This window comes from Rhea americana, unplaced genomic scaffold (genome assembly GCF_003343005.1).
Source record: "Rhea americana isolate MKP2758 unplaced genomic scaffold, rheAme1 scaffold_215, whole genome shotgun sequence".
Classification (NCBI taxonomy): Eukaryota; Metazoa; Chordata; class Aves; order Rheiformes; family Rheidae; genus Rhea; species Rhea americana.
The window spans coordinates 53,470-79,914 of NW_028186305.1; the positions used below are offsets into that span (position 1 = coordinate 53,470).

General features: G+C 60.5%; 1 protein-coding gene across 1 annotated transcript; it reads left to right on the plus strand.

The window, feature by feature from the left end:
• On the plus strand, window positions 1-26,439 carry SLC9A1 (solute carrier family 9 member A1; the record flags this gene model as incomplete). The annotated part of the gene is made up of 12 exons (XM_085305123.1): window positions 1-292; window positions 18,755-19,215; window positions 20,713-20,963; window positions 21,656-21,873; window positions 22,255-22,457; window positions 22,758-22,847; window positions 23,249-23,319; window positions 23,680-23,853; window positions 23,999-24,113; window positions 24,666-24,767; window positions 25,074-25,146; window positions 25,805-26,439. Coding segments are annotated over 12 exons (2,373 nt in total), but the record flags the coding sequence as incomplete, so codon positions are not given.
• Window positions 26,440-26,445: the final 6 nt, after the last annotated feature.

The following is a 26,445-nucleotide window of genomic DNA, read 5'->3' on the forward strand; positions in this document are numbered from 1 at the left end:
GCCCTGCTGCTGCTGGGGCCGCTGCTGCCCGGCCAGGGCTTGCAGGCCGACCCGGTGCCGGCCTCGGAGCCGCTGCAGCGCTTCCCGGGCGCCGAGCCGGGGGGCATCACGGCCGCGCCGCCGGCCGCGGCCCACGAGATCGAGCCGCTGCACAAGCAGCCCGGGAACCACTCGGGCGAGGGCGCCGCCAAGCCCCGCAAAGCCTTCCCCGTGCTGGGCATCGACTACGCGCACGTCCGCATCCCCTTCGAGATCTCCCTCTGGATCCTGCTGGCCTGCCTCATGAAGCTGGGTACGTTGGCAGCGCCGCGGCCCGGGGGGGGGGGGGCCGAGCATCCCGGGACAGGGCCCCTGGGCATCCCGGGGTGGGACCCCCAGGCATCCTGTGACGGGACCCCCAACAATCCCAGGACAGGACTCCCCACGTCCCAGGGCAGGACTTCTAGGCACTTGGAACAGGAGCCCTGAGCATCCCGGCACAGGGCACCCCACATCCCGGGGTGCAAGCTCTGGGCACTCAAGGCAGGGCCCCGCTGCGTATCCTGGGATGGGACCCCTGTATATCCCAGACTGTGACCCCCAAGTAGGGATAGGACCCCCAAACATCCCAGGACAGGGCTGCTCACATCCCAGGGTGTGATCCTGGGCACTTGGGGCAGGGCCACCAAATATCCCGAGACAGGACCCCTGAGCACCCCAGGGTAGGACCCCCAAGTATCCCAGGACACGGTCCCCCGCATCTCGGGGCACAACCCCCAAGCATGCGGACAGGCATCCCAGGACATGGGCCCCCTCGTCTTGGCACAGGAGCCGCAAGTGTCCTAGGGCAGGGACCCCCGAGCATCCCGGGACAGGCACCCGGGCATGGGGCCCCCGAGCATCCCACTGCTCTCTCCCGCAGCCTTGGCTCTGCGCCGTGAGCCAGGCAGCCCTTGCTCCGGCGGCTCTCCGGGAGCCGGGTAAAGCCGCTCTCCCGCCGCTGCCCGCTCGCTGTTGGGGCAGGGGGCGTTTCGGCTTTGCTCGGTTCCCTTTGGCAGCCGGGCAGCGCTAGGGAGGAACCGGCAGCTTTGTTTGTTTGCTTCCTTTCTCAACCACAGACACCTTTTGTAACCTTGGAGAAGTCACATAAAATTTGCCAGGGCTTCAGCTTCCTCTGCCTTCCCTGAAGCGCAAAGCGGGGTGGGCAGCCGGCCTCTCGGCTGCAAGGCGGCCGCAGGTTTCGGGCATCGACGATAGCGAGCGTCCGGGGTCGGAGGGTTGTTGGAGGGCCGGGAGAAGTTACCCGCTGGCGTGACTGCTCTGGAAAGGCATCGGTATGCGGGGGGGGGGGGCAGCATTGGCAAAGTGTTTTCCGAACTTCTGCAGCTGGATCGATACCAACTGAATTACCCAAACGCATGACGTGATGTGACTCGCCGCTCGCCCGCTGACACCCGCGCGGTGCATCTGGCCTCTGCCGGTGCAGAGGTCAAACTCGTCCAGGTCCGGGCAGTGATTTTGCTGTTTGAAGGCAGCGATAAAGCCAAAAGAGCGCGGCTGAAATGTTTGCCTGCTCCCGTTTTGGAGTGTGTGTGTGTGGGGGGGGATCTGCATTTCCTTGGTTTTGCTCCTCAATTCTCTTTAGAGATTTAATAACGGACGTGGGCACTCGCCACGGGGATCCCGCTGCGGGCTCTCGCCCCTGACACGTCCCCTTTGGGAAACCTCGTGGTGATGCTCCGTCCTGGCCCAGCGGGACGCGAGACCCCCAGCCCGGCCAGCAAGGCAGAGCTTATTCGCTCCCTGAGTTTTCCCCCCAAACCCCATCCCCTTCCCAGCCTGCTACGAATGTGGCAGGTAAAACCCCATTTTCGTAATCTGCCCCGAGTGTTTTATTTGTATGTAAAACGTCTTGGGCCCAGCAGCTTCCTGTGTGTCAGCAAGAGCAGCGGGCAGGATGGAGCGTGACAAGGTGGGACGCAGGGGTTTTAGCCCTTCCCCGCTTTGCCCACGGAGCAAGCGGCTTGAAGTCCCTTTCCAACAAAAAGGTGCCTCGCCGCAGGAAATGCGGCCGCGAAAGCTTTTTCCTGGGGCTTCGCTAGCGTATGTTAAGCGACCTCTGCTAGCTGTTTCGGGCTATTGCACCGCATTTTCAGGCGTCTGCCGCGGAGAGCAAGGAGTGGTGAGAGCGGGAGGATCTGTGCGGAAGCCGCTGGAGAAAGGAGGGGCCAGCGGCGCTGGCGGGCGGCCCGCGGTGCCCCGCTCCAGCCGCGCTCGGCCACGCTNAAAAAGGAAAAAAGGAAAAAAGGAAAAAAAAAGAAAAAAAGGAAAAAAAATCCACCCTATATAAAAAAGCAGCTAAATTATTTAAAATTAATTTGCACTTTAGCTTCCGAAACAATTTTTCAAATCCCATAGCCCGTGAAAATAGATGTTCGGATCCGCCGTTTAATTAAGGCAGAGCCTCTAGCAGGGAAATAAAACCCCGAATGTCCTATTTTAATATTTGTTGCAAATGTATCTAAGGCAGAGCTCAGCGCCGCAATGCTCCGCTCCTGACGGAGGAGGCTCCGATCTCGCCTATAGGAGAGTATGGTTTATTTTAAAGTGTTTTTATCTGCATATAGTTAAATCTTCTTGCTGTTCTAACTAATCTGCTGGAGAGGGTTTCTTTAGCTCTTTCCTGTCAGTCTAACTTCCCAAGTGTAACAGATGCCGCTCTCAAGCGGTCCTTTCTGCTGCTTTTCTTTATTCAGCCTCGCATATTTCTCCCCATGATCTGGGTTTCCATAGAGAGAGGAATAAAAGGGGGACCATGGCCACAAATCCCCTGCCCCATGCAGAATAAAAGAGCCTTATTCAATAGACGACCCCGTCTGGACATGGGAGAAAAATAAGTACATGCAAAGCTACTGTTGCAAGAATTTGTAACTTATTTTTCATAGACTGAAACCTATTAAAGTAAAAAAAGTTTCTGGGTTTGGGCTGTGCTCTGCAGCCCTTTGGCTCCAGGTGCCTTCGCACTCGGGAGAGCCACGTTTCCCCAACAAAYAGCTGGATTTTATATATATAAATATATTGTTTCTGCTAAACCTCTGGCATGGAAAAGATCACACAATAGCTCGGGGAAGCCTACCGTCTCGGGGCAGCTAGAAGTCGCTATAGAGAAAACCCCGGCTTTGAAGTGGAGGAGCTGTAATTGTGTCGAGTCGCCGCACTCGGCCGCGGAGGAGGCAGGCGAGCGGCGGCGGCGGCGGGCTCGGCCGGCCGGGGCCCCGGGGAGGCTCCGCGCCCGCGTCGCGCCGCTCCTGCCGGCCTTGCTTGGAGCTAAAGCTGGTCGCGCTGCTCAGAAAGTTATTTCTGGTCGTGAGCTGGAGCCCGGTCGGTTCTTACGCGTTAAAACGATTATGCAAGACTGCGTGTTTCGGGGTGTATTTTAGGAAGAGCAGCCTCGCGGCGTGGGCTGAGGGGCCCTTGGGATTGCAGGTGCTCTGCCCGAATCATACCTTGGGCTACCTACGCGTCTCGTAGGGGCTCGGGCAGCAGAGCAGTCGTGGAGGGTCCTTTTCCGCATCCTCCTTTCCGGGGGTTTTGAAGCTGCGTCAGATTGACGGGGATAACGTTGCAAGCTCGTCGTTCCCAAGCTGCTGCTGCACCCGAATGTGCGGGTGCCCTCCCCGTACGGCCTGCGARGCCCCCTCCCCGCTCGCTGCCTGAACACCAGCCCCTTCGATGCCATCCGGGAGCAGAGGAGCCGAAGGCGCCTCGTGCTTTCGGCGAGCGCCGGAGCCGGCTGTGGCACCGCCAGCCTTCCCGGGAGAGCTGTTACACAACCGGGCCGGTTGTGCAGAACGGTGTCGGGCGGCAGGAGGAGGCGCGGGCGTCTCTGCGCTCGCCAAACCGGRGGGCGCTTGGGGGATCTCTGCGCCCTGCCCTGCCTGCCGTGCACACACCGATGCCTCGGGCTCCCCTTGCAAAACCCGGAGAGGCCGGGGCGAAAGAGGCACCTTTCCCTGAAGAGGGCGAATTAGTGTGGCCTGGGCCGGGGCTAGCTCTGCCTTACAGCCTGGCGCCTTCTGGCTTCTTTTCTTATTCCCAGGGCAGGAGATGCGTTAAGCTTGCCAGGCCTAAGCGAGACCTGGGGATGTCCTTAGGAGGTGATTTTTTTCTCCCCCCCCCCCAGCAGCCCTTAAGTGCTCAGTGCGAGATGGGCGCCCTCGTTTCTCTGGCATGAGTCGAGCCGCCCTCCCCTCTCGGTGCAGTCCTTGCAGAGGGCTTCGGAGGACGCTGGTTCCTGGAGAATTTGCCACCTGCCACCTTGCAGAGAGGTGACTTTGTGGGCCAGAGCGCGGCAGGGTGGCTCGTGACCCAAGCGTGCCCTGCAGACATGGCTTGTTGCTAGTTCGCCTAATCCCAGTGCACAAGTGGGAGGCTGGTGCTGGCTSTTTTACTTAATATTCATGCCATATTTGAATACCGTGTAGGAGAAGAGGGGACGGTGGTTAGATACAACTGGGTCTTTCCGAAGCGCCAGCAGCTGCGTGCAGACCACATGCGGTGATGATTCGGCTTTGCCAGTAAAAGCATTAACCTGAGCTGCTGCTGAGTAAGAGGATTATAACAAGACTTTGCCTCAACCTGTTGCAATACGTTACGTGGTGGGAAGARTCTCGTGGGGTACCGCGGGGCAGCTGGGGCTTTGCTCGCTTCGCTGAGAAACCAGCAGAGAGGCTGTTTTCKGCAAGGAGCCTTCCCCTTGCCGAATCCCTCGTGGTTCGGCGTTGCCCCAGGAGCTCAGACCTTGGTAATGCAGCCGAACCAGACCCCCTCTGGGCCCGGTTGCCCTGCCGCCTTCCTCGCCTCCGTAGGGCATTGCAAGGGTTTGTACAGGCATTGCGTGGGTTTTGTATGGGCGTTGCAAGGGTTTCCCCTGGCATTTTGCTGAAGGGGACTTCGCAGCCTCAGATCGGGTGGACAGCCCTGGTTTCCTGATCTGAGCACAGTGGTGGGGACTGACCTTTCAGCTCAAATGGTGCCARGAGACATTCGGGACAATTCGGGTTCAACTGTAAACACTTTTCCATTTTGGTAGAAAGGGAAGGAATGAGTCAGTAATGTAAATAACAGATTGTGGTTAGCAGTCCCTTTGCTGGTCATCCGGACACAGGCTGGGGCCTYGTGCTCAGAGCTTTATCACCAGCCAGCAGCTCGTACGCACCTGTACACCCGTGACCTTGGAGAAGTGTCAGGGTTACCTTCATCTCTAAAGCACATCTCAGGCCTTGTCTTCCGAAAGGAAAAAAAAAGCACAGAAGTAGTATTTCCAGCCTGCATTAGGAGTCTGGTTCGATCGAGGACTGTCGCTTGCGAGGCCGTCTGTCTGCACCAAACGCCTCTYCTGCAGCTGAGAGCCTCCAAGTCTCCTTGGTCCTGCTTCATGCCTTGCCCACTGCAGTGGACAAGCTCAGGCAGGTATTGAGGACCTTAGTTCCTAAATCTCTGCAGAAGAGATGASTGCGGAGGGTCCCTGGGAGGCAATGCTTCATGGCTGAGCTCTCTTACGCTGTCTTTGCTGCCCAGCATGTGCTAGACACTGCCTGCCTGATGCAGCTCTCCGGTTTTGGTTGGAGCCTGTAGTAATCACTGAGTCATTGCTCTGCCTTTTTTCACCGTCACAGCCCTTGGTCTTTCCATGTGTCGGGGCTGGGGCCGTTGTCTGGGGTTCTCTGCCTCCCTCCAGCCTCTCCCTGAGAGCCGCCGGCATCAATTTGATACTTAGAGAAATATCAGTGTCGTCGCTGGTGTAGTTGTCAGGCTGGCGCAAAGCGATCGGGGGAGCCCGTCTTTGCAGCGAGGCRTTGAGCCAGCTGCCCGGCCAGAAAGGGACGGGAGCGCGTGACACGGGGACACGACGCATCTCAGCCCCGCACGCGTGGCACGGGGCAGGCACTGCGTCTGGCTCCCGTATTAACGATGTTCCCGTGGGTTGCCAGCGCGCAGAGCGGGTGCCCGTGGCCGATTCCAGCAGTCCGTCCCCGTGCCGACACTGGGTGCTGCTCTCTTGGGAGGAATAAGAACAAGGAAGCTCACGGGGGCCTGCAAGCGGGTGATAGGAGCTGGAGAAAGGACAGCGAAATGTGACTGGTCCCAGTGGGGTTGTGGGCAGAGCATGTTCGTTCCTGCATTCGAGGGAGCAGGGACAATCTCCAAATGAGCAAAGGAGCATTTTTAGACCTGGCTGCTGCTGTCTGGCAGYGAGATTTGGGTGCTAAAACCCTTAGAGCTTTTCCAGTGCCACCCTCTGGTTTTTAGTGGCTGCATCCGTGGCCTGGAGCCGGGGCCGGGTGCTCCTGGAGGATCCACTGCAGAGACCTGAGGCAAACCCCCGCAGTGCGGGAGAGGATTTGCTTGGCTGAGCAGTGCTGAGCCTGGTCACGGCCACATCATGATGGAGGTGCAGAGGGGCTGGAAGGGGGAATCCAGGCTCAGGATGCAGAAACCAGCTCTTGGGACCAGAGATGGTGGAAAGACCGAGATGGCCCGAAGCCCTCGTGTGCATCCTCCTCCTCTCTCCTGTTTGCATTAGCAAACCAGTGGCTGTTTTGCATGGGAGTTGAGGCTTGATAAATAACCGTCGGTAGAGGATTTTGAAATACTGATGCAGCTGGTGCTATAGAAGTAGAAATTGTCATGCTAATGAATTTAAATAAGTCTCTTCTAATGCAGACTTGTTGCATTCCCGCTTCCTTACCGGAGAGCAATCCAAACACCTGCTGTAGTTTCTACTCTCTGTCTAGTTTGCCATCTCCAAAGAGAACAGCTATGGTGGATTTTTCCCCCCTTTCTGGTCTGCCTATTGCAGGTGTCTGAGCAGAAAACAACCAAACTGTTCCCTCTAGGGATCCAAGAAAACCGTTAGATTAATTAGGGCTGGAAGAGTGAAAGGTTCCTGCTGCGAAATACAGGGTGGTGATGGAGTTGGAAAAGATGAGTGTGCCTGTAAGCACGGTGCTGCTAATCACATCCCGTACCTCCCCGGCGAGCTGTGATGTCCATTCAAACTGACAGACGCTTGGTTTGCAGCTCTGGCTTCCGCCAGCGCGGGGACCTTGCCACCTGCGTCGGTGCCCATCTCACCAGCAAAGTCCTGCAGAGGCCAGAGCCAGAATCAGCGCTGGCCTCGCTTTCCGGGAGGCGTGGTGAGCTCGTCTCGCCTTGGAGCCGCGGGTTTTCTGTGGTACCCMAAGGTGCTGGGGTTCCTGAGGAAGTCAGCGGGGTGCAGAAGCTGTCCCTGCTCTGCAGGGAGCACGGCTAAATCGAGTGCTTTGGGGTTTGAGGAGAAAGCATGGGAGAAAGGGAATCTGCAGGGTGGTGGAGGGAAGGGGAGAGGGTCGTTCTTTGGGTTCCAAGTATGTAAATCTGTGATGCTGAGCGACCGCAGTTCCTCTTCTGGAAGAGAGGCACAGGCACCAAACTGATCTTCTGGTGCATAAACTAGAAGCTTGTTTAGCTTGAAAAAGAGTATTTCATGAACATACCCCCTTCCCTCGTTGACGTCTGTTTCCCCCGGCTTGTCCGGGTTTTGGCCAGAGGCAGCGGAGACGGTCGGAGCCGCTGAGACCATCCCGGGGCGCGGCGGGAGTCAGTCCTCTCCCGCGAGCGTCGTTCCGGCGGCTGCTTCCCGAACAGAGCGTGGGCACCGAGGGAGGAAATGCTAAAAGCAAGCAATAATGAGGATGAATTACTGCAGCCGCCTTGTAAACATTTGATTTCTTTTTTTTTCCCCCATTGGTTCCCCAAGGCTTAATTTGTTCAAATAAAAAACAAAATCCATCAGGATTTTTCAGCGAAAACCCGGCCCTGCTGGGGCGAGCCCGAGCCCGCRTGCCTGGTGCTGCAGCGGAAGCGCCCAGCGCCCCGTGTCCCGGCTTTCTGCCGGCTGCCCTGGCTCTCGGTGGCTTCTTCTCRCCTCTCGGGGCTCCGAGATGCTGCTGCAGGTTTGATAACAGCCTCAAAGCTTTAAAATTGTGCTGGCCGACTTCAAAGTGCACGTGAAGCAGCAGGGAAGCTGCGGCAGTGGTTTGGCTTCGACCGAGCATCGACGCTCGGGCCTCTTGCTTCACGGCGCCTGCTGACGCGCCGCTTTGGGCAAGCCGTCTACTCGCCGTCGCCTCCGCGCGGCGTTGGATGTCAAGCTTATCTCTCTAATTTTCAACCATCTTCCAGCTGTGTGTTAATTGAGGGATGGGTATCTTGCTACGTTTTGTTCTCCTGCTCTTTCCCCGGGCAGAAGGACGTGTGCGCGCTTCTGCCTGGGAACGAAGAAATGAAATTAAAATCTGTAGGGACGGGCGTGCACGCACACGTTGCTGTTTGCTGGAAGAGGCGAGATGAAAGATCCGATCGCTGCRTGGCTCCGGCTTCGTCGATATGTCGCCACATGGCCTGGGGTTACTTCYGCAGCGTGCTGGATCCGTGCCCCGCTCCGTTTAAGGGACAGGACTGACCAAGGGCCTGTTTGAAGTTTGTGTGATGTTTGGAGATGCTTGGTTGGAAAGCTAGAGAATGCAAAGTATATTTTTTGCAGTCAGAAGAGAACGAACGCGTTTCCTTAGGTTGCCCGGGACTGACTCATAAGCACCAGAGCACGCAATCTTCTTTGTCTCCAGATGGGCTATGAAAGTCGCAATGCAAACAACCTCCAGGGACGGCTCTCCAATTCCGCTTAATGGTGGGTGGTGGTAAGGAAATAATTCCTCTCTCCATCAAGCTTGCAAGAGGCGCATTTGTCAACGCAGCTTCTCTCTTGCAGATTTACAGCAAGATTTTTTTTTTTTTTTTCAGGACTTGGAATTATCCTACATTTAGGAGGCACAACATGCTAAATCTTAATGACAGATTTGGAGAGAAGGCAGTTTTCTCACCCTGGTGCTGGAGATTTTTAACAGCACAAACGCCACAGGCTTATGCAGAYGTAGGCCTTTAAATAGAAAAGCTGGTGTACCCAGCTGGGCTAGTGCCTCATTTTCCTTCGGGAGTGCTTTTMCCACTGCAGCGCGACTCTCGGCAGGGGGGTGCGTTTGAAAGACACGGGCTCCCCCCGCGTCTGCAAAGCGCTGCGTGCGAGAGCATCTGCTTCCAGGAGCACGCACGTAGACTGGCGGGGTGTGGGATAGCGACGCCTGTGTCCCTGCTGGAAAAAGATGCTGGAAGGCTGCTTGAGTGCAGGAAGGCTGAAACTGTCTGAAAAGGATGGTGCTGCAGCCCCTGGGTCTCGCCAAGGTGCTTCAGCCAGCTCAATCTCCCCGTGAAACTGCGTCACGGCRGCTCCTGCAGAAAGCAAGCTCAGGAAGAGCGGCTGGATGCTCGTGCTGGCGCTCGGCTCGCCGCCGTCGTGTGCTGCGGATGGTGCTGCTTTGTCTCGAGTTGCAAAGCCCGGTAGTAATCAGTGATATTGCAGTTGCCTCCTCCCTCRTCCAGAGTGGAGACCGACAGGTTGTTTCCTGAAAAGCTTTGTTAGTTTTTCCTGCCCATGTTCACAGTAGGAAATTTGTCCTTCCTGGGAAGGGCGATTGGCATCGCTTCTGCTTGGGGAGTTTATCTGCGGTGGCCCTGGGGTGGCTCAGGYTTAACTCTTCCTGTGGCTTCAAGCCCAGCAGGAGCTATTAAACTCTGCGCCATGTGTGAAGGCAAGAGGCTGCGAAAGCAATTGTGGTCTCATTTGGGGATAATCTGAATACAGACTCCAGACTTGGACATCGTTTTGAGTATCTCCTACTCCAGATCTTTGCATTAAGCAGTGTAGAGTTTAGCTTTGCACTGTGCCGACCGTGATCTGGGCAGTTTTGCTGCAGAACTCCTACAGCTTCAGCCAGCACTGCCTTGACCCCTCCTAGCCCAGCTATTTGTGGCATCCAGCACCCGTTGCGACAGCTGAAGAAATCTGGGAAAAATATGGCCGGTGAGCAGTTATGTTTAGCTCCTGGCCATTTTCCCTGGTGCTTCAGCGGTTTTCTCTAGACCTTCTTTTATTAGACCTTCCCAAAATATGCAACTCCAGCTGCTTTAATGGTTCTGATGTGGTTGAAGGATATAACCCCRGATGAGGATGCTATTGCTCTATGGAAAGCTCGGTTTCCCAGGGATAAGTGAGCCCGGCTAGTAAGGGCCCAGCTTGGCAGCCGTGAGCCTGCGATGGACCCGGCCAGAGGTGCTGCGGAAGGATCAGGCTGCGTCTCGGAGCAGCAGCAGCAGAAGCCGCGGTGGTGCTTTGCCCCTTCGTGCCTGCCTACCGGTACGCCTGTCTCTCGTTGGACCAGCGCCATAAGACGGTAAAGGTCGTACAGTCACGCCTTAGAAAAACCGYGCACGGAGCAGGCCTGGAGGCTTTAAACAGGTTTGCTAATCTCAGCCCGTGGTTTGGGAGCGGCCTTGTAACGTGCGTGCAAGGGGAGCGTGATCACCGAGTCGGCGGGGATCGGAGCTACTGGGGCGCCCTGCGGTCGCTGGAGGTTTTTAATAACAAGCCTGGCACATAGCTGGGCAAAGTCAAGGTTGCTTTTTTCTAGTCTTGTCTTTGATTTTTGCAGCGCCTCCCCTTCCCCAGCCAGTTTTTCAAAGCTCATCCGAAGGAGGACGTTGCTGCTTCGCGCTCTCTCGGCGCGCGGGAGCGCTGGCGCGCGGGGCTACRGCCACGCTGCGCCTCGCGAGGAGATGCTGGAGCGCTGCTGTGCTCGCGCCTGTCCTCGGCCGGGCCTGCAAGAGGCTTCCTCGGGGAGCCCGGCGTCTGGCGGTGGGGTTTAGCCCAGGTGCCATCACTGCTTGCTCCGGCAGCATCTCCGAGTTGCAGCATTTTTCTCCCTGCTTGAAGTTCCCGAGCTATTGGGTAGCGCTCCAGGGCGCAGAGGGCTTCTCCTTCTCTAGCTGGCAATTAGATCTTTCTTAGTATCTGCTTTTCTCCGAGTGTGTCCTTGGCTTTTCCTCTGGTTTGAAGGAGAAGCCTTATCTAAACGCAGGACTGGAAATTGGGAGCTGCTGAGTTCTGACACCGGCTCTCACGCTGTTCGCTCGCGGACTCGGGCAAGTCCATTTAATGTCTTTTGTCTCATTTTCTTTTTGCAGCCGTGAGGAAATTAATAGCGGCTCTGTGAAAGAGTCCCAATTGATCTGTTAATTTCTTTTGAGTGCTTTGGAGATAAAATGAGGGTATGCGCCTTTCGCTGCATCACTTCTCTTGACTCGGGGAGAAAACCTGAAGCGTCTCTACTCAAGGCTCCTGCGCGCGGGTGCTGGGTCGCGCTGCCCGGAGGCCGAGTCCTCCCCGGGGGGGAGCGCAGCCTTCGAGGGCCCGAGGCGCCGGCGTTGCCCCGGGCTGCGGCGCGGCGCCCCGCGCCCTTGCAGCAGGCTCTGGCAACGAGAGTCGCCTTGCGGAGGGGAGCGTGTCGGTGCYGGGGCTGGGGGGCTGCGCGGGGGGCGGCCGGCAGCGTCGGAGCTCGTGCCTCTGGCTGCGCTCCCTCCTGCATCGCCGAGCGCCGTCTTGTGCTAGCCGGGGGGCGACCCGGTGGGTTCGTCCCGGAGCCCCCGCGGCCGGGACGGGGCTGCATCGAGCGGGCGCGAAGCTCGGCGCCTCGCGCGTCCCTCCGGGGCGGCCGAGCCAGCGCTCCGGCGCCCGTCCTCTGCGCTCCCGCCGGGGGGGAAGGCTCGGGCCGCAGCTCGCTCTCCGCTCAGCCTGTTTTGGGGGACTGGCTTTGCTCCCTGAAGGTCCCCGGGGGGCGAGGGAGGTGTGGGAGAGGCAGGCGGCTGCCTCGGGGGGTTGAGGATGTCTGGACTTGTCTCCCCTCCCCTCGGAGGATGTGTTAGGGGCCCGCGAGCGGGCACAGCTTGCAGGAGAGCTGCCGGGGGAGGACGGTGCAAGCGGGAAGTTGTCAGTCTGATCGACCCTGCTGCAAAATCCCCGCCGGAGCTTCCCGGCAGAGCGGAGGAGCTCTCGGCCTCTGCCTGGGGGCGAAGGGCTCTTCCCTGCCGCGCGAGCAGTCCTCGGCAGCACCCCGCGGCAGCGATGCCGCGGGGAAGCAGCGACGCCGCCGGCTTTCGCTGACAGTCGGGTGCTCTTTAACGGGCTCGAAGGAAGCCGGTTTGGGAGCCCCCGCGGCTCGGAGGGGCCGAGCGGCCGCTCTCTGCTCCGCCGCTTTCGGGCTTCRACCCGGCCGTGGGGCGGCTCGGCGCTGTCGACGCCGCTCTTATCTCCCGCGCCGCGGCGGGTCGCTTTCCCGTGCCCGCTCGCCTCGCCGCGGGCGTTCGGGTTGAGTGCGCGGAGCTGGGCGAGCCGGAGGCTGTACCAGGCGGCTCTTGATCTGCTATCGCAGGAAGCTCGCCCCCCCCGCCACCGGCAGCTTGTTTGCTCTGCAAAAGGGAGGAAAAACAAGGGACAGTTGGGCGGCTGCAAGGTGGGACCCGGCTGTTTGAGCAAGCGCCGTCGGCGACGGGGACGGCAGCGTCAGACCTAAAGGAAATAAAGGCCCTGCCTTCGGCAATTAGCAACGGGGCTTAACGGCTAGTGACCGCCGCACAGGGGCAACGCGGCTTGTGGGGGCGTCAGGTGCAGTCTGGTACGGCTGGAGGTCTGGGAGTCGGCCCTGGCGGCAGCCGGCCGCGCCGGACACGTGGGCCTGCTTAAAGCASACAAAAAACGGTCGTGTGCAAATGGTTATATTCTTCTAACCAGAAATGTCACCAGAGAGCAAAATCAGAGCGTTTCCACCCAGTGCGTTGAGGCCATCGGATGCAAGGTTGCCCCCAACCACGACGAATTACTGCGGTCAGTACAGACGGGGCCGCTCAGGCGCCCTCGGGAGAGCCCCGCCGGCGTGCRAACGCTGTCTGCTCTTCGCTAAAGCAGAAAGCAAACTGGCTGCGACCAGCGTCCCGGCAGCCTGGCGCTGGGCCCCGTGCTGGCGAGCGGGTCGCGCCGGCGAGCGGCCGGGCAGCTTCCCAGCGCCGGCTGCGCTCAACAGCGGGTTGAAGGGTGAGGGCGGCTGATGACGTTGCAGCTCGCGAGACGCCGGGGATGTAATTTAAGTATCACGGTTTTACCAGCTCCCCTTACAGGGCGACGTGAGCTGTGGCTGAGCTCTATTTTTAGGTGGAAATCATCAGCTATTTAATTCCCTTACAGCGAGTTCAATTTTCATCCCTTTCCCTCGAGACTTCCCCGTTACGTCCGCTACCTGCGCAGGGGCCGGGAGCGCGTGGCTCGCGCCGCGGCCCCGCCGCGGGCTCCCTGCACCGCGTCTTTGCGGACTGGTTGAYGGTTCCTCTCCGTTTCGCAGGGGAGACTTTTCTCTGAAGCTGCGCAGCAGGGCCGGGACGCGGTTAAAGCATCTGCGAGACACCCCGCGAGGTGGCCGCGCCGGAGGACCCCGGCAGCAGCCGGCGAAGCCTGGCTGATCTTTGGGCAATTGCAGCGCCGGCTCTGCGGGGGTGAGAAGCTCCTGCTCCTTTTAGGCAGTCAAAGAAATAAAAAGRAGCCGTAGCCAAAAGCTGGAAGCGTGACGTGAGTTTTCGCCCCGGGAGCCGGTTGCAAACGTGGTCCAGAGCCTCGGCGCTGCTCCGCCGCCGAGCGAACGCGACGAGCCCTCTCCTCGCTCGGAGCCAGCCAGGCGGGGCGGGAAGGAGGAGGAGCAGCGAGCGCAAGTCCCGGCTGTTTCCGTGACCCTCGGGAGTCTCCGAAGGTGGCACGCAGCCCGGGAAGCCCCAAATTCTCCCGCTCGAATCCAGAAGGGTGGGCAGAGCGCGGGAAACGGCGCCGAATCCGCGGGCAGCGCCGCGCGCCGGGGCAGGTGTCTCCCCGGGCGGCCTCCCCGCGGGCTGGGGACAGCCTGGCGCGGAGGAGGGACCGCGGTGTCCTGCCAGTGCGAGAGGTCTGTTTTAGAAAGTAGTTGGCCAGTAAAGCAAGAGCTAAYGAGACATCGGCGTGCTGGGAGAGCTGGCAGCAGCATTTTTCTCCTCCTGCTTCTCCATCCACGCTGGGCTTTCACCCTGCCCGGGGATTAGACCCACGTCCTTGACCCTCTGCCACCTCCTGCTCCTAGATTAGAGCAGTGTCAGAGCCAGGCAGGGTGGTCCTGGGGGCCCAGACCCTGCCCCAAGCRGCCAGCCCTCCTTGGTGGCCCCATGGTTATTCCTAAGCAGACAGAGAGGTCACTGCCTCTGGAAAGAGGGAGTCTGCGACCGCTGGGACTCGAACCCAGCGTCCCCCTCCATGTCCACCATCTCCGTTCACCAAAGACATCCCYGCTACAGCAAGGGATTCGCATGATCCGAGGTGCAGGTCTGTTTTGTGGGGCGGTTTGGGATCACTGGAGAGGGCAGTGTGGGAAATCTTGCCCAGTTCAACTTGGGAGCTGGAAACTCCAGCCAAGACATTCTCTGTCCCCCGTCTCCCCAGGCRGAGAGACCGTCTGCACATGGACAGCAGCTTCTCCAGCCCTCCCGTTAGAGGAGGGAGATGCTGGACTGGGCACTCGGTTGCTCTGGGGTGGGTCAGGGTGGTGACTTTACAGGTGACCAGTGCTGGTTCTGTATCTGGCTCGTCCAGCAAAGCATCCCCTTGTCCGGGCTCCACGTAGTCCCCTGGCCCTGCAGGAGTGCGGGAAGGTGCCTGCACCCTCCTGCGTCCATCACCACCATGGCTGATGTGTTCACGCTGAAGCAGGGCTGCTCTGTGTCTCCATATGGCCTGCTGGGACGCTGCCAGCTCTGCTTCCGAAAGGGTTAAAGTGGCCTTTGGARGGGGCTCTGGTGTTGCTGAGACACGTGGGTCTCCTCCAGCCAGYGCTCTCTGCAGTGTCCTTCAGAAGGGCAGCACTTCTGAGCATGTCTGCTCCCCCTGGCTGCCTCCTCCCCAGCTCGGGGCCGTGGCACGCTCCGCAGCACAGCACCGCTGCAGCCCGGGCGGGCACCCACGGGTGCCCAAGGCTGCAGCAAGCGCAGGGATGTGGGTGCATCACCTGGCTCTTTGCTACTGCCTCATCTGGGCTAACCCATCGTTTACCTGCCCTCGGAAGAAATCTCACAGGGGGGCGGAAGGGCTCTCTAATCCCTTGGTTAATAATTGTGTAATTTCTCCGCAGGGGCTGCCACCTGCCTGCAGCAGCTCTAATAAACCTTGGAAGCCTTTGGTGGGGGGGAGGCGGTTGTTTTTGTAACTCCAATTTCTCCTGCCTCCTCGTAGCAGACAGACSTCTTCCTGGAAGCAGCGTGGCTTTTCCGCAAGGTTCAGTGCGTGGGAGCTTGGGAAGCCGGGGTGAAGCCGCAGGGGCACGGTGTTTAACCGTGAGCGTGCCGAGCCCCCGCGGCCGCCGGCGGTCCCTGGGGCCGCCCTTGGCGGAGGTGGCCGGGGCGCGTTGCCTCCAGAGGGTTGCAAACGGGTCCGGCCGGGTTCCCTGCGGCACCGTTTCCCCATCCCCGCGGATCTCTGCTCCCCGGGCTCCCCACCCCAGCCCCTGCTTTCTCCGCATTCCTGCAGCGGTTTATCCGGTTCAAACTCAAACGAGCCAAGTATGTGAAATGGGTGTCCTTCTCTCTTTCATCTTACTGCCTTTTTTTCCCTTGTGAAAGGAGGGAACGTTAACCCCAGGGTCGCAGCCATGTTCTCCTGCTCCTTCTCCGGGCTGCTGGCTGGCCCCAGGGGAGCTGGGGCCACAGGCTGGGGTTGCTGGTTGAACTGGGCGGTGGAATTGGCTTTGAATCCTGCTGAGCTCCTGCAGCAAGGAGCGCCTGAGTCCTTGCAACTGATGTGAAAATAAAGCCTGGGATTTTTTTTCTTTCTTTCTTTCTTTTTTTTTTTTACTTCCAAGCAGCAGTATTTTTTAGGGCCTGAGTCATCCTGTGCTCTGGAGCGGCATCACGAGGGCAGCTGCAGTGTGAAGTTGGTGCTGCGACACTGCGATCTCTTTTAGCCCTGCCGCAGCCCGCCCCGGACGTGGCTCCTTGCTGGTGCAGGGTGAAATTTTCACCGTCTGCACCACGGCCCTGCTAGCGAGATGAGGCTGGCCGTCGCAGGGGGCTTCTGCAGCTCTGCCTGCAGTGACGTTCCCGCGGCGGGAGCCGGGGCGGGAGACCTGGGCGTCTCCCAGACCTGGACTGGGGCAGGGAAGTGCCCAAAGGCTTCACCTCCTTCCTCTCCCTATAAATCTTGGCGTGTTTTATTAAAATGCAATTAAAATGTTCTTTCCACAGTGCTTTGGGGGAGGTCTTCACGTGAGGGGAGTGGTGCCAGAGCTCTGACTAARCTTGACCTTGGTCCCGTGCCATATGGAGCAGGATTGCTGCTACATCTGGGCYGTGGCGAGGGAGAGAAGTCCCGAAGGAGCGGGAGAGGGGAGTGCCGGCAGGCCCGCCACCCTGCAGACGCCGGGGGGTTCTGCTGTGGGACGAGGCTGGGCTGCCCCAACGGGGGGGGGGGTCCCCTGCTCCGCTTTGCTGCTGGCACCCGGTGCTGGAGCAGCTCACCAAGAGCTCGGGAGCTGCCTGCGGTGTGCGAGCGGCGGAGCCGAGACGGAGGGTTCCCAGGCTGCAGCTAGTGGCAATCAGCTCGCTGCCATTTCAGCTGCAGYGCAAGAAGCATCGCTGCGCCAAAGCGCTCGTTGTGGGTCCCAGGTCGGTTTGACAGTAACGGGCCACACGCTCCCCCAGGGCATGGGTGCTGGGGCTGGTGTGGGTCCCCAGCACCTTTCCTGAATCCCTTTCCCCCRTATCCCTTCAAGCCACGGCTTGGGCTGATCAGATACAGCTCTTTTTGAGTCATTCGGAGCAGGCGCTTCTGGCTGCTGGGTGGGATCGCGCCGAGTGGTTGAGGTTGGCCGGGACCTCTGGAGATCATCTCGTCCAGCCCCCCGGCTCAAGCAGGGTCGTTAGAGCACGTTGCGCAGAATCGCATCCGGGCGGGATTTGAATGTCTCCAGAGGAGGAGACTCCGAAGCTCTCCGGGCAGCCTGTCCCGGTGCTCTGCCCCTCTCACTGTAAAGTTCTTCCTTATATCCAGGTGGTGCCCGGGGGGACACCGCTAGCCACAGGCCTCCAGCTAGACTGCGCCGCTGATCACAACCCTCCGAGCTCTGCCCCTCAGCCGCYTCTATGGAGCTTCTCTAACGCCAGCCTGCTCCATCCGACAGGGCTGGTTCAACCCCATTGCTGATAAAGAAGGAGAAAATCGCCTGGAGGTTGGAGTCTCTCCCAAGCTATTTGACTGGGAGTAAATATTTGCACGGCATTGCACTCGGCGTTGCACCCAGGTCCGTGCGGAGAGGAGCTCGGGGCCGGGACCGGCCCTTGCTTACGGCAACCCCATGCCGGCGCCTGCGATCTGCATCCCGCCCGCGGCAGCGTCCGAGACCGCAGGCCGCTCGCAGGGCTCGGTCCKTGTTCCAGTGTGTTTTCAGCTTCCCTGGCCTGCAAAATACAGGCCTGTTTTATGCACCCAGGGCAAACAGATCTCTGTCTTGCTGCAGAATGCGAATGCTGACAAACCCCAGTGGTTCTTGCCTCTGCTGTGTTTAGCAGAGGAAAATKCCTGACATTGGCCCAGACTGGGGGCATTTGGATAAAAATGGCCCCGTGCAAATCTGTTGACGCTGAAATTGAGACAAATGCTGTTTGCCAGCTGCAWTCCGCTTTCTTCCACAGCACAGCTACAACCTTGCAGCAGCTTTCGTTGCCTAAAATCTCTTCAATTTGAAGGGCTACAATTTCTGCTTGCCCTTCAGGTGCTTGGGCTGCRCTGAGCTCTGCTCATGTCCGGACTGGAGACGCAGTCTCCCGGCTCGGTTCTGCCGAAACGCAGGCGAGACCGTGGGGCGCCGTCGCCCTCTTCGCCTTGCTGGGGATGTGGCTGTCCCGGCCCGCGGGAGCCAGCCCCCCTGCGGGGTGCGTGACGTGGGCACGGAGCCCGTTAGTAGAAAATACGAACTTCTGGATTTCCTTTTCGTTGTTTGCTCAAGCTCTCGGGGTTGATGGTGACTCAACGGTTCTTGTATTTTACTGCCGTGATGTTGTCTGATGCCTTTGATAGCGGGGGAACTGCCCGCGCTGGAGTTCGTTTTCGAAAGGAAGAAGTTTTGTGCGAGAGACGCTTAATTGTCGGTGTTTGTGTTTTATTCATGACTGAGCAGATTTAGCGAGCGCGGAGGGAGTTGCCGCGGGCTGCTCCGTGGCTGGGGGCCGCGCGCCGGCGCCTTCGCGACGAGCTGTCCTGGGACGAGGGATCATTGCCCGCGCCGCGCCGGGCGCTTCAGGGTGCTCAGACTTTCAGGGGAAAGTTGGAAAAGGAGAAAGCCGGATCCTTTCCCCTGGGTGGGAGATAACACCGGGGCCTGCACGGGCTCGGCATTAATAGCTGGAGCCAGCAGCAGCGGTGCAAGAGCTGCGCGTGCCCCAGGCAGCTGCCGCRGGGCTTCGGGGGGCCCCGAGAGAGCCCGGCTTGCATGGAGAGCGGTCGCTGCCTGCTGAACGGGCAGTGCCTGTGATTTCTGGCCTGTGACTAAGCGATGCCAGGGTGTGTGAGCGTGGTGAGACTAGTTTCCGTGGTAGAGCTCGGGAGCACGGGGAAGAAGAGGGATGGGAGAGGGAAACTGAGGCACGCAAGGAGCAAATGATTTTGGAGCGCGTGGGGAGGTGGTGGCTGGGCTGGGCCCTGCTTCCCGCGAGGGTGTCCTTCTCCAGACAGTGCCCTGCGGTCGCTCAGCCAGCACGTGTCTCGCTTTCTCCTTCTCTCTAGGTTTCCATGTGATTCCCTCAGTGTCCAGCATCGTTCCCGAGAGCTGCCTGCTCATCGTGGTGGGCCTCTTGGTCGGGGGACTCATCAAAGGAGTGGGGGAAAAGCCCCCCATCCTCAGGTCGGAAATCTTCTTCCTCTTCCTCCTCCCGCCCATCATCTTGGATGCCGGCTATTTCCTCCCCTTGCGCCAGTTCACGGAGAACCTGGGCACCATCCTCATCTTCGCCGTGGTGGGGACACTCTGGAAYGCCTTCTTCCTGGGCGGCCTCATGTACGCCGTGTGCCAGATCGGCGGCACCGGCCTCAACCACATCGGCCTGTTGGCCAACCTGCTCTTCGGCAGCATCATCTCGGCCGTGGACCCCGTGGCCGTGCTGGCCGTCTTTGAGGAGATCCACATCAACGAGCTGCTGCACATCCTGGTCTTCGGGGAGTCCCTGCTGAACGACGCCGTCACCGTTGTAAGTGGAGCAGGCGCCCAGGCAGCCCCTGCCTCTCGGCTGGCGCGCGGGGGCTGGCGGCCGGCGTAGCCTGGCTGCGCGCGATGCCGCGCTGCCTCTCCCGTCCTCCGCGGTTGCCGTCCTCGCCGTCCTCCGCCGTCCTCGGCCCTGTTGCTGCCGGCCGCTGGGGCCGTGCCGCCTGCCCGGGGAGGCAAGCGGGAGCGTGGCGGGGCCGGCGCCGGCCGACGCAGGTTGCCCTGCGGCCGGGTGTCCGAGGCAGCCGGTGCTGCCCTCCCTCCTGCCGCCTGCCTCCTCCCCAGGCCTGCCCTCGGGCACGGCTTTCCTTGCTCCCCTTCCAGCCGCGCCGAGGGGAGAGCCGCGGAGGCTGCGTCCCGCCCGGGGGCCCTCCTCGGCCCCCAGCTTTGGGCCGGGTGCAGGGAGCAATACCTTTGCAGGGACCTTTGGGAGCTTTGGGGGACGCCCGTGTCCAGGTGCYGGCTTGGCCAACAGTGCAGCGTCCTCCTCTCCGCAGTGCTGACCTCTAAATATTCTTCCAACCCACTGCTTTTTCCTGGCTCTTCTCCCGTATCCCATCTGTCTGCTTCGGAGCCGGCTGCGCAGCAAGCTGCAAAGGCTGACGAGGAACACGCYGTGCAGCACAGGGCTTTTCCCTGGCATTTTTCTCCCCTCCTGGCTGGGGGCTCTCTGCAGGGTCTGCGGCCCCTCTCCCATCTCTGGAGAATGCTTTTGCCTTCTGCTGCCACGTCTGTCCCTGCCCCTCTTCYGGGGACTGGCGCTGGCTGGCGAGAGCTGGCACCTTGCCCCCTTGCAAGCCTTGCGGGAGGCTCTGAGACTGATTCCCCACTCCTGACCCTGCTGCAAYGGCTTCTCCTTTAAAATGTGTCCAATAAATGTGTTGCAGGTGGGAGATACAGCCCGAGATGGGCTCCTCCTAGGACTTTGCCCTTTTAGCTACAAAACAGCTTTTGGGGCTGTTCTCTGCAGAGCTGTGCAGAGCAGGGCAGATGTGGGATTTTCTCTGCATGTGGCTCTCGGGTGTCCTCAGCCTGGATCTGTCCTGACTTGCTMATTGGGAAGCAGGAACAGGCTCTCGCTGGGTCTGACCTTGACCAAAGCCCCTCCTGGGACAGTGGTCGGGGCTGTTGGACAGCAGAGCGGTCCCAGCAGCGTTTCCAGCCCCACCATGTCCCTGCAAGCCGTGGAGGACAGGGAGCTGGATTCCTTGGCAAGCTCTAGGTTTCCATGTCTTGCATAGCAAAGCATCACTGGCTTTTTTTTTTTTTTTTGCGAGATTTGATCAAACACAGCCCAGGGCAGTGCTACCAGAGGTGGCACACAGCAAGGCTCATCTGGGGTGTGTGTGTGCCTTGCTGGGTACCTGCACAGGTCCTTTGCTGCTGCTCTCCCAAGGACGGTCCTTGAACAGGTGTCTTCTGAGGTGAGCGTGTCACTTGCTGGTGGGGTGGGTTGAAATCCTCTCTCCATTCCTCTTCCCAGGTCCTCTACCACCTCTTTGAGGAGTTTGCCAACTTCGAACAGGTGACCATTATCGATATCATCCTCGGCTTCCTCAGCTTCTTCGTGGTGTCACTGGGCGGCGTCTTCGTGGGCGTCATTTATGGGGTGATCGCTGCCTTCACGTCCCGCTTCACCTCCCACATCCGAGTCATCGAGCCCCTCTTCGTCTTCCTCTACAGCTACATGGCCTATCTCTCTGCYGAGCTCTTCCACCTCTCTGGCATCATGGCGTGAGTTGGGCTTGGGTGGGATGAGGGGCTCAGTGGGTGCTGAGGATGCAGGGAGACGGAGTGGCCCCATATCTTCCCTGTGATCTCTGAGCCACTCCCCACTTTGCCCTCTTGCCCCAGGAGCTCACCCTGCAGTGAGTGCCATCTCCACCCCGGTGGCCTCTAGGAYGGTGGCTCTTGCCCTGGGCCCAGGCTGGTTTGACAGCACAAGGGCAGCTCCTTTGCAGGCCCGTGGCTCTCGTGTCCCCAGGGCAGGCTGAGACAAGGGATTTACCCTGGTATAACTGCATCATTGCAGCCGTCCCAGTGTGGTCAACACGTACCCAGTGAGAGCCGGGGGTATGTTTGGGATATTCGGGAAAGTAGATGAGGGAAACAACTCTGTAGAGTTGTCCCRCAGAGCCTGGAGCACTAGCCACCTATTTTCCAGTCTCCTGGGCCCACAGTAGCAGGCAGGGCCTGCTGGGCTCTCAAAAATGCCATGGTTGTCCACTGCCTGGCTCCAAAGCTCGCTTCCACCCTGCCACAGGGAAAGAGAAGCTTTTCATTGCCTTTCCTGGAGGCCCTGACTAATTCTCAGTGTCTTGCAAGCCCTGCCCCGCGCTGGAGTTTGGTACAAGAGCCTGAAATGCTGCAGGGCCCAGTGTTGGGGCTGTTTCCATGGCTGCTGAGTGCCCCTACCTTGCCCCTAGGCTCATTGCCTCCGGTGTGGTCATGCGACCCTATGTGGAAGCCAATATCTCCCACAAGTCCCACACCACCATCAAGTATTTCCTCAAGATGTGGAGCAGTGTGAGCGAGACCCTCATCTTCATCTTCCTGGGTGTCTCCACTGTGGCTGGCCACCACTACTGGAACTGGACCTTTGTCATCAGCACGCTGCTCTTCTGCCTCATTGCAAGAGTTTTAGGTGAGATGCTGGCACTGTGGTGAAGCTTTTGGGCCTGGTTTAGGTCCCAGGCTCCTCTCACACCACGAGGACCAAGTCTACCTTCCTGGGGAGCCTGTCCTAGCTGAGTAGAGGGGTTGACTGAGTGGGCATTGCTCYTCCATGGGCTTCAGACCTTGCTGGCCCTTGGCGTTGTGGGGAGAATGGGGTGAAACCAAGTTTGTGCTCGGCCACAGTTTCAGATCCAGCAGATGTGGCCTCTGTTGTGGGACTGAAGCTGTCGGGGCCGCACCCACCTGCGCCTGTGGCCCCAAGGCTATGGCAGTGCCTGGGTSGGGGGGCAAGCTGGGGCTGGCGTAATCCAACATCCACTCACCTGAGGCCACTGCCCTGCTCCCCAAGGTGTCTTGGGCCTCACCTGGTTCATCAACAAGTTCCGAATTGTGAAGTTGACGCCCAAAGACCAGTTCATCATTGCCTACGGGGGCCTGCGGGGAGCCATTGCCTTCTCCCTCTGTTACCTCCTGGACTATGAGCATTTCAACATGAGGGACATGTTCCTCACCGCCATCATCACTGTCATCTTCTTCACCGTCTTCGTGCAGGTTGGTGGCGCTCCACTTCCCAGAGGGCACCATGCTGGTCACAGTGCAGTTACGGATGGAAAGGGGGTCTCCAGTGGGTAGCATGTGTGTGTGGAGAGCAAGGAGCATGTGCCCAACCTCTGTCCTTGACCCTGTCCCTGTCCCCCATCTAGTTTGCAAGGGTATTTAGGCTCACTGGCAGGTGGCACTGGCAAAGCAGAGCCCTGAGGTTTGGCTGTGCTGAACCAAGTGGCTGCTCCTGCCTGTGTGCTTTAACCTCTGCAACCAGGAGAGGTCTRACATGCCCCGGCCGTTCCCTAGGGCATGACCATCCGGCCCTTGGTGGACCTGCTCGCGGTGAAGAAGAAGCAAGAGACAAAACGCTCCATCAACGAAGAGATCCACACACAGGTAACCCGCTGTGCCCAGCGGGCCCTTCCCGCGCGCTTCGCTTCGCCGCCTTAGCCCTCTTCTCTCTGCTTCTGCCCATCTCCACCGCTGTAACTGGGCGGCTTTACAGAGCGGGAGCTGCCCCTAAGTCGGTGCCGAGGTAAGGGGGGACGGAGCGAGGGCTCTTCCCCATCTGTGTCGTCTGGTGCCTGCTCCGACCCAGAGCTCCCGTGTGACTGGTAGTGTGGTGGCCTACGGCTGCGTAGGACCGTGCTGCCCTCCCGAGGCCCATCCTGGACCCGCACCCCTGCCTTCACACCCCTCGAGTGCCGTCACCCTGCATGGCGGGGAGAGGGGGCATGGCRGGGAGAGGGCGGCCGGCAGCCCTGCGAGCCGCCTCCGCCCTGCGCCTTCTCTTCCAGTTCCTGGATCACCTTCTGACCGGGATTGAGGATATCTGCGGTCACTACGGGCATCACCACTGGAAAGACAAGTGAGCACTGAGGTTTTATGACAGGGGCCCGCGTGGCTGAGATGGGGGGAGCAGTGTCCCCAGTGCGTCCCCCCACGTTGTCCCGGCCCCACGCGCTCCCCCCCGAGGAATCGCAGCCCTGGGTTGGGGGGGAATGAGGCTGCAGGGCTGCACCCCTTTGCTCACAGCAGTGAGGGAGCTGCCGGCGCCCGCCCTGCGGGACCTGCACGAACTCAGGACCATCCCAGCTGCTCTGGCCCTGCGCTCAGGGGAACGGTCTCCTGGTGGCCTGGGCCGATCTCGGAGAGGGGGGCAGAACGCCAGGGCAGAGGGAGGTCTCACGTATCGCCTGCCTCTCCTTTCCCCCATGTCTTCGGAAAGGCTGAATCGCTTCAACAAGAAGTACGTGAAGAAGTGCCTGATTGCGGGGGAGCGGTCCAAGGAGCCCCAGCTCATCGCTTTCTATCACAAGATGGAGATGAAGCAGGCGATCGAGCTGGTGGAGAGCGGGGGCTTAGGCAAGATCCCCTCGGCTGTCTCCACGGTCTCCATGCAGTGAGTCTCCCGGCCTCTGCCCACCCTGTGCCTCCGAACGGCTCCCGGCCCYGCTCGGGGCTGGATGCTCCTTGCTTGCAGCCGCAACCGTTCAGCCTTGCCTGGAGCCATCATGCGATGATCTGACTCTGCTCTGTCCGTGCAGGAACATCCAGCCCAAGACCCTCCCCGTGGAGCGCGCCCTTCCAGCCCTGTCCAAGGACAAGGAGGAGGAGATCCGGAAAATCCTCCGCAACAACCTGCAGAAAACCAGGCAGAGGGTGAAGTGTCCCGCAGCACCGGGCCCCTGCACTCTGCCCCCCCCCAATGCCTTCCCTGGTGTTTGAACCCTGTTGTGTCCCCCCTGGGCATCAKCTCCTCTCTTGGCTGTCGGGGGGCCAGCGAGCCTCCCTGCAGCTCTTGGGCTGCGATCCTCTGCACTGGGGGGCTCTCCAGGGGCGCAGGGGGGTCTCTGCTGAGCTCAGCCCCCCTCGTATCAGTGCTCAGCGTGGAGGGCAGCAAGCATGTCTTTTGGGCTCAGACCGTAAGGTTTTGCCTCTCCTGCCTGCTCAACGGGCTTTGCTGGGCTGGGGAGGTGATGGTGCCTGGCCAGACACCAAGGGAGAGAGAGGGTTGTCCAAGGTGAGTCAGGACGGGGCGTCCCGCGGTCCCCGTGGTGGACACGTATGAGATGAGCACAGGCACGCTGTGCCCGCCGGCGACGGTTTCATCCCAGGCAGCGTCCCATCTCCAAGGGAAACAGTGCCGTGATCTTCCTGTGCCTTTCTGTGCATTTTTTAACCCTCATCTCCTTTTCTTGGGGCCCTTCCCAGTTGCGGTCCTACAACCGGCACACACTGGTGGCCGACCCCTACGAGGAAGCCTGGAACCAGATGCTCCTGCGGAGGCAGAAGGCCCGGCAGCTGGAGCAGAAGGTGTCGAGGGGATGCCGGAGCAGGGCTGTGGAGGAGGTGGAGGGCGGTCGGGGCTCCCAGCCTGGGAAGGACATTGGTGTCCTGCACGGGGAAGGGGACCTGGGGTTCAGATGGTGGCAGGGGAGCCCAAGCCGTGGGGGGCCTTTGCCCCGGCGCGAGGGCAAGTCCTTGCGGCACGGCCGGGAGGACGCGCGCGCAGGTTGTCCGTGCGCTGCGGCTCGCCCCGCTGGCCTGGGGGCGATTCCCTGCCTGCCGTTCCCAGGCACGGAGCGTCCTCATGCCGCCCTCCCTCTGCTCCGATTGCAGATGAATAATTACCTGACGGTGCCAGCTCACAAGCTGGATTCGCCCACGATGTCCCGGGCTCGCATAGGCTCAGGTACGGTGGGACGGAGCGGTCGGGGGAGCGCCGCCGCCGTGGTTGGCTCCTCCGTGCTGCGGCACTCGGGTTTCCTCGTCCTGCGTCCGCTCTGCCCTCCCTCCATCCCTAGTCGTCCCGGTCCCGCGCTCCCGGCAGGGAAGTCAGTTTGGTTGGTCRGCGGCTCCGGCCGGAGCTGGGCTCGCCTCTTCCGCGCGGCCACGTTTCCTGGCCATGGCTCTCCCGGCTCTTACCCGGTCTCAGCGGCTGCCGGAGGGAGGATCGGGAGCACCCGACACCGAGACCCGCCCGCGGCTCCTGGGTTCTCCGTCGCGGATTTGCTTTGCCGTCCGCGCTGCTCCCGGCGCTCGTCGAGACGGCGTTTAATCGGCAGAGGGCGGCTCTGCCCCTCGCAGCCTGCGCCGTCCCGGGCTCCGCGCAGACACCCTGCGCTCTGCCGAGCGGGCTGCGGCGGTCGGAGAAAGAAGCCGCGCAGCAGGCTCGGGAATTTGAGGGAGCGCCCGGGAGTCCTGAGCCCGAACATCTGCRGCGCGATAGCTGGGCAGCCCCGAACCCCCCCCCCTTCCCTGCCAGAGCCCCCCAGGTTATCCTGGCCCGGTTTGTTCGCCGCCTGCACCCCGCCAAACGGGCTCTGCCTGACCCCCCTCTGCCTCCCCAGACCCGCTGGCCTACGAGCCCAAGCCGGACTCGGAGAACCTGCCCATCATCACGATCGACCCGGCCTCCCCGCAGTCCCCCGAGTCCGTGGACCTGGCGAACGAGGAGCTCAAGGGCTCCGGCCACCTCTCGTCCTCGCCCGAGGAGGATGAGGAGGGGCTGGTGATGCGAGTGAAGGAGCCGTCGTCCCCGGGCACCGACGACGTCTTCACCCCGGGGACCAGCGACAGCCCCAGCAACCAGCGGATGCTGCGATGCCTGAGCGACCCGGGGCCGCGGCCGGAGCCGGAGGAAGGGGAGCCCTTCATCCCCAAGGGGCAGTAGCAGYCTCGCTCGCCTGCGTATGGATTCTCTTTCTTCATTCGTTCTTCTTTCTTTCCCCGCTTTTTTGGTTCCTCCGTCACTACACACCGGGTTTGGGAAGGGGAGACCATCCTGGATGGACAGGGACTGCTAGGACAGCTCTGCCCAGCGAGCCGTGGACCGGCCCCGAGGAGCGCGGAAGGAGCCCCGGGGAGCCCGGGCGCGGAGGGGACGGCGACGGCCGGTGCCGCCTGCCCTCCGCCGCGGCCCTTGGCCTCCCGCCCGCGGCGGACGGGCTGGGGGGTCTCTGCTGGGGGCCCCCATTGACTCAGGACCCGC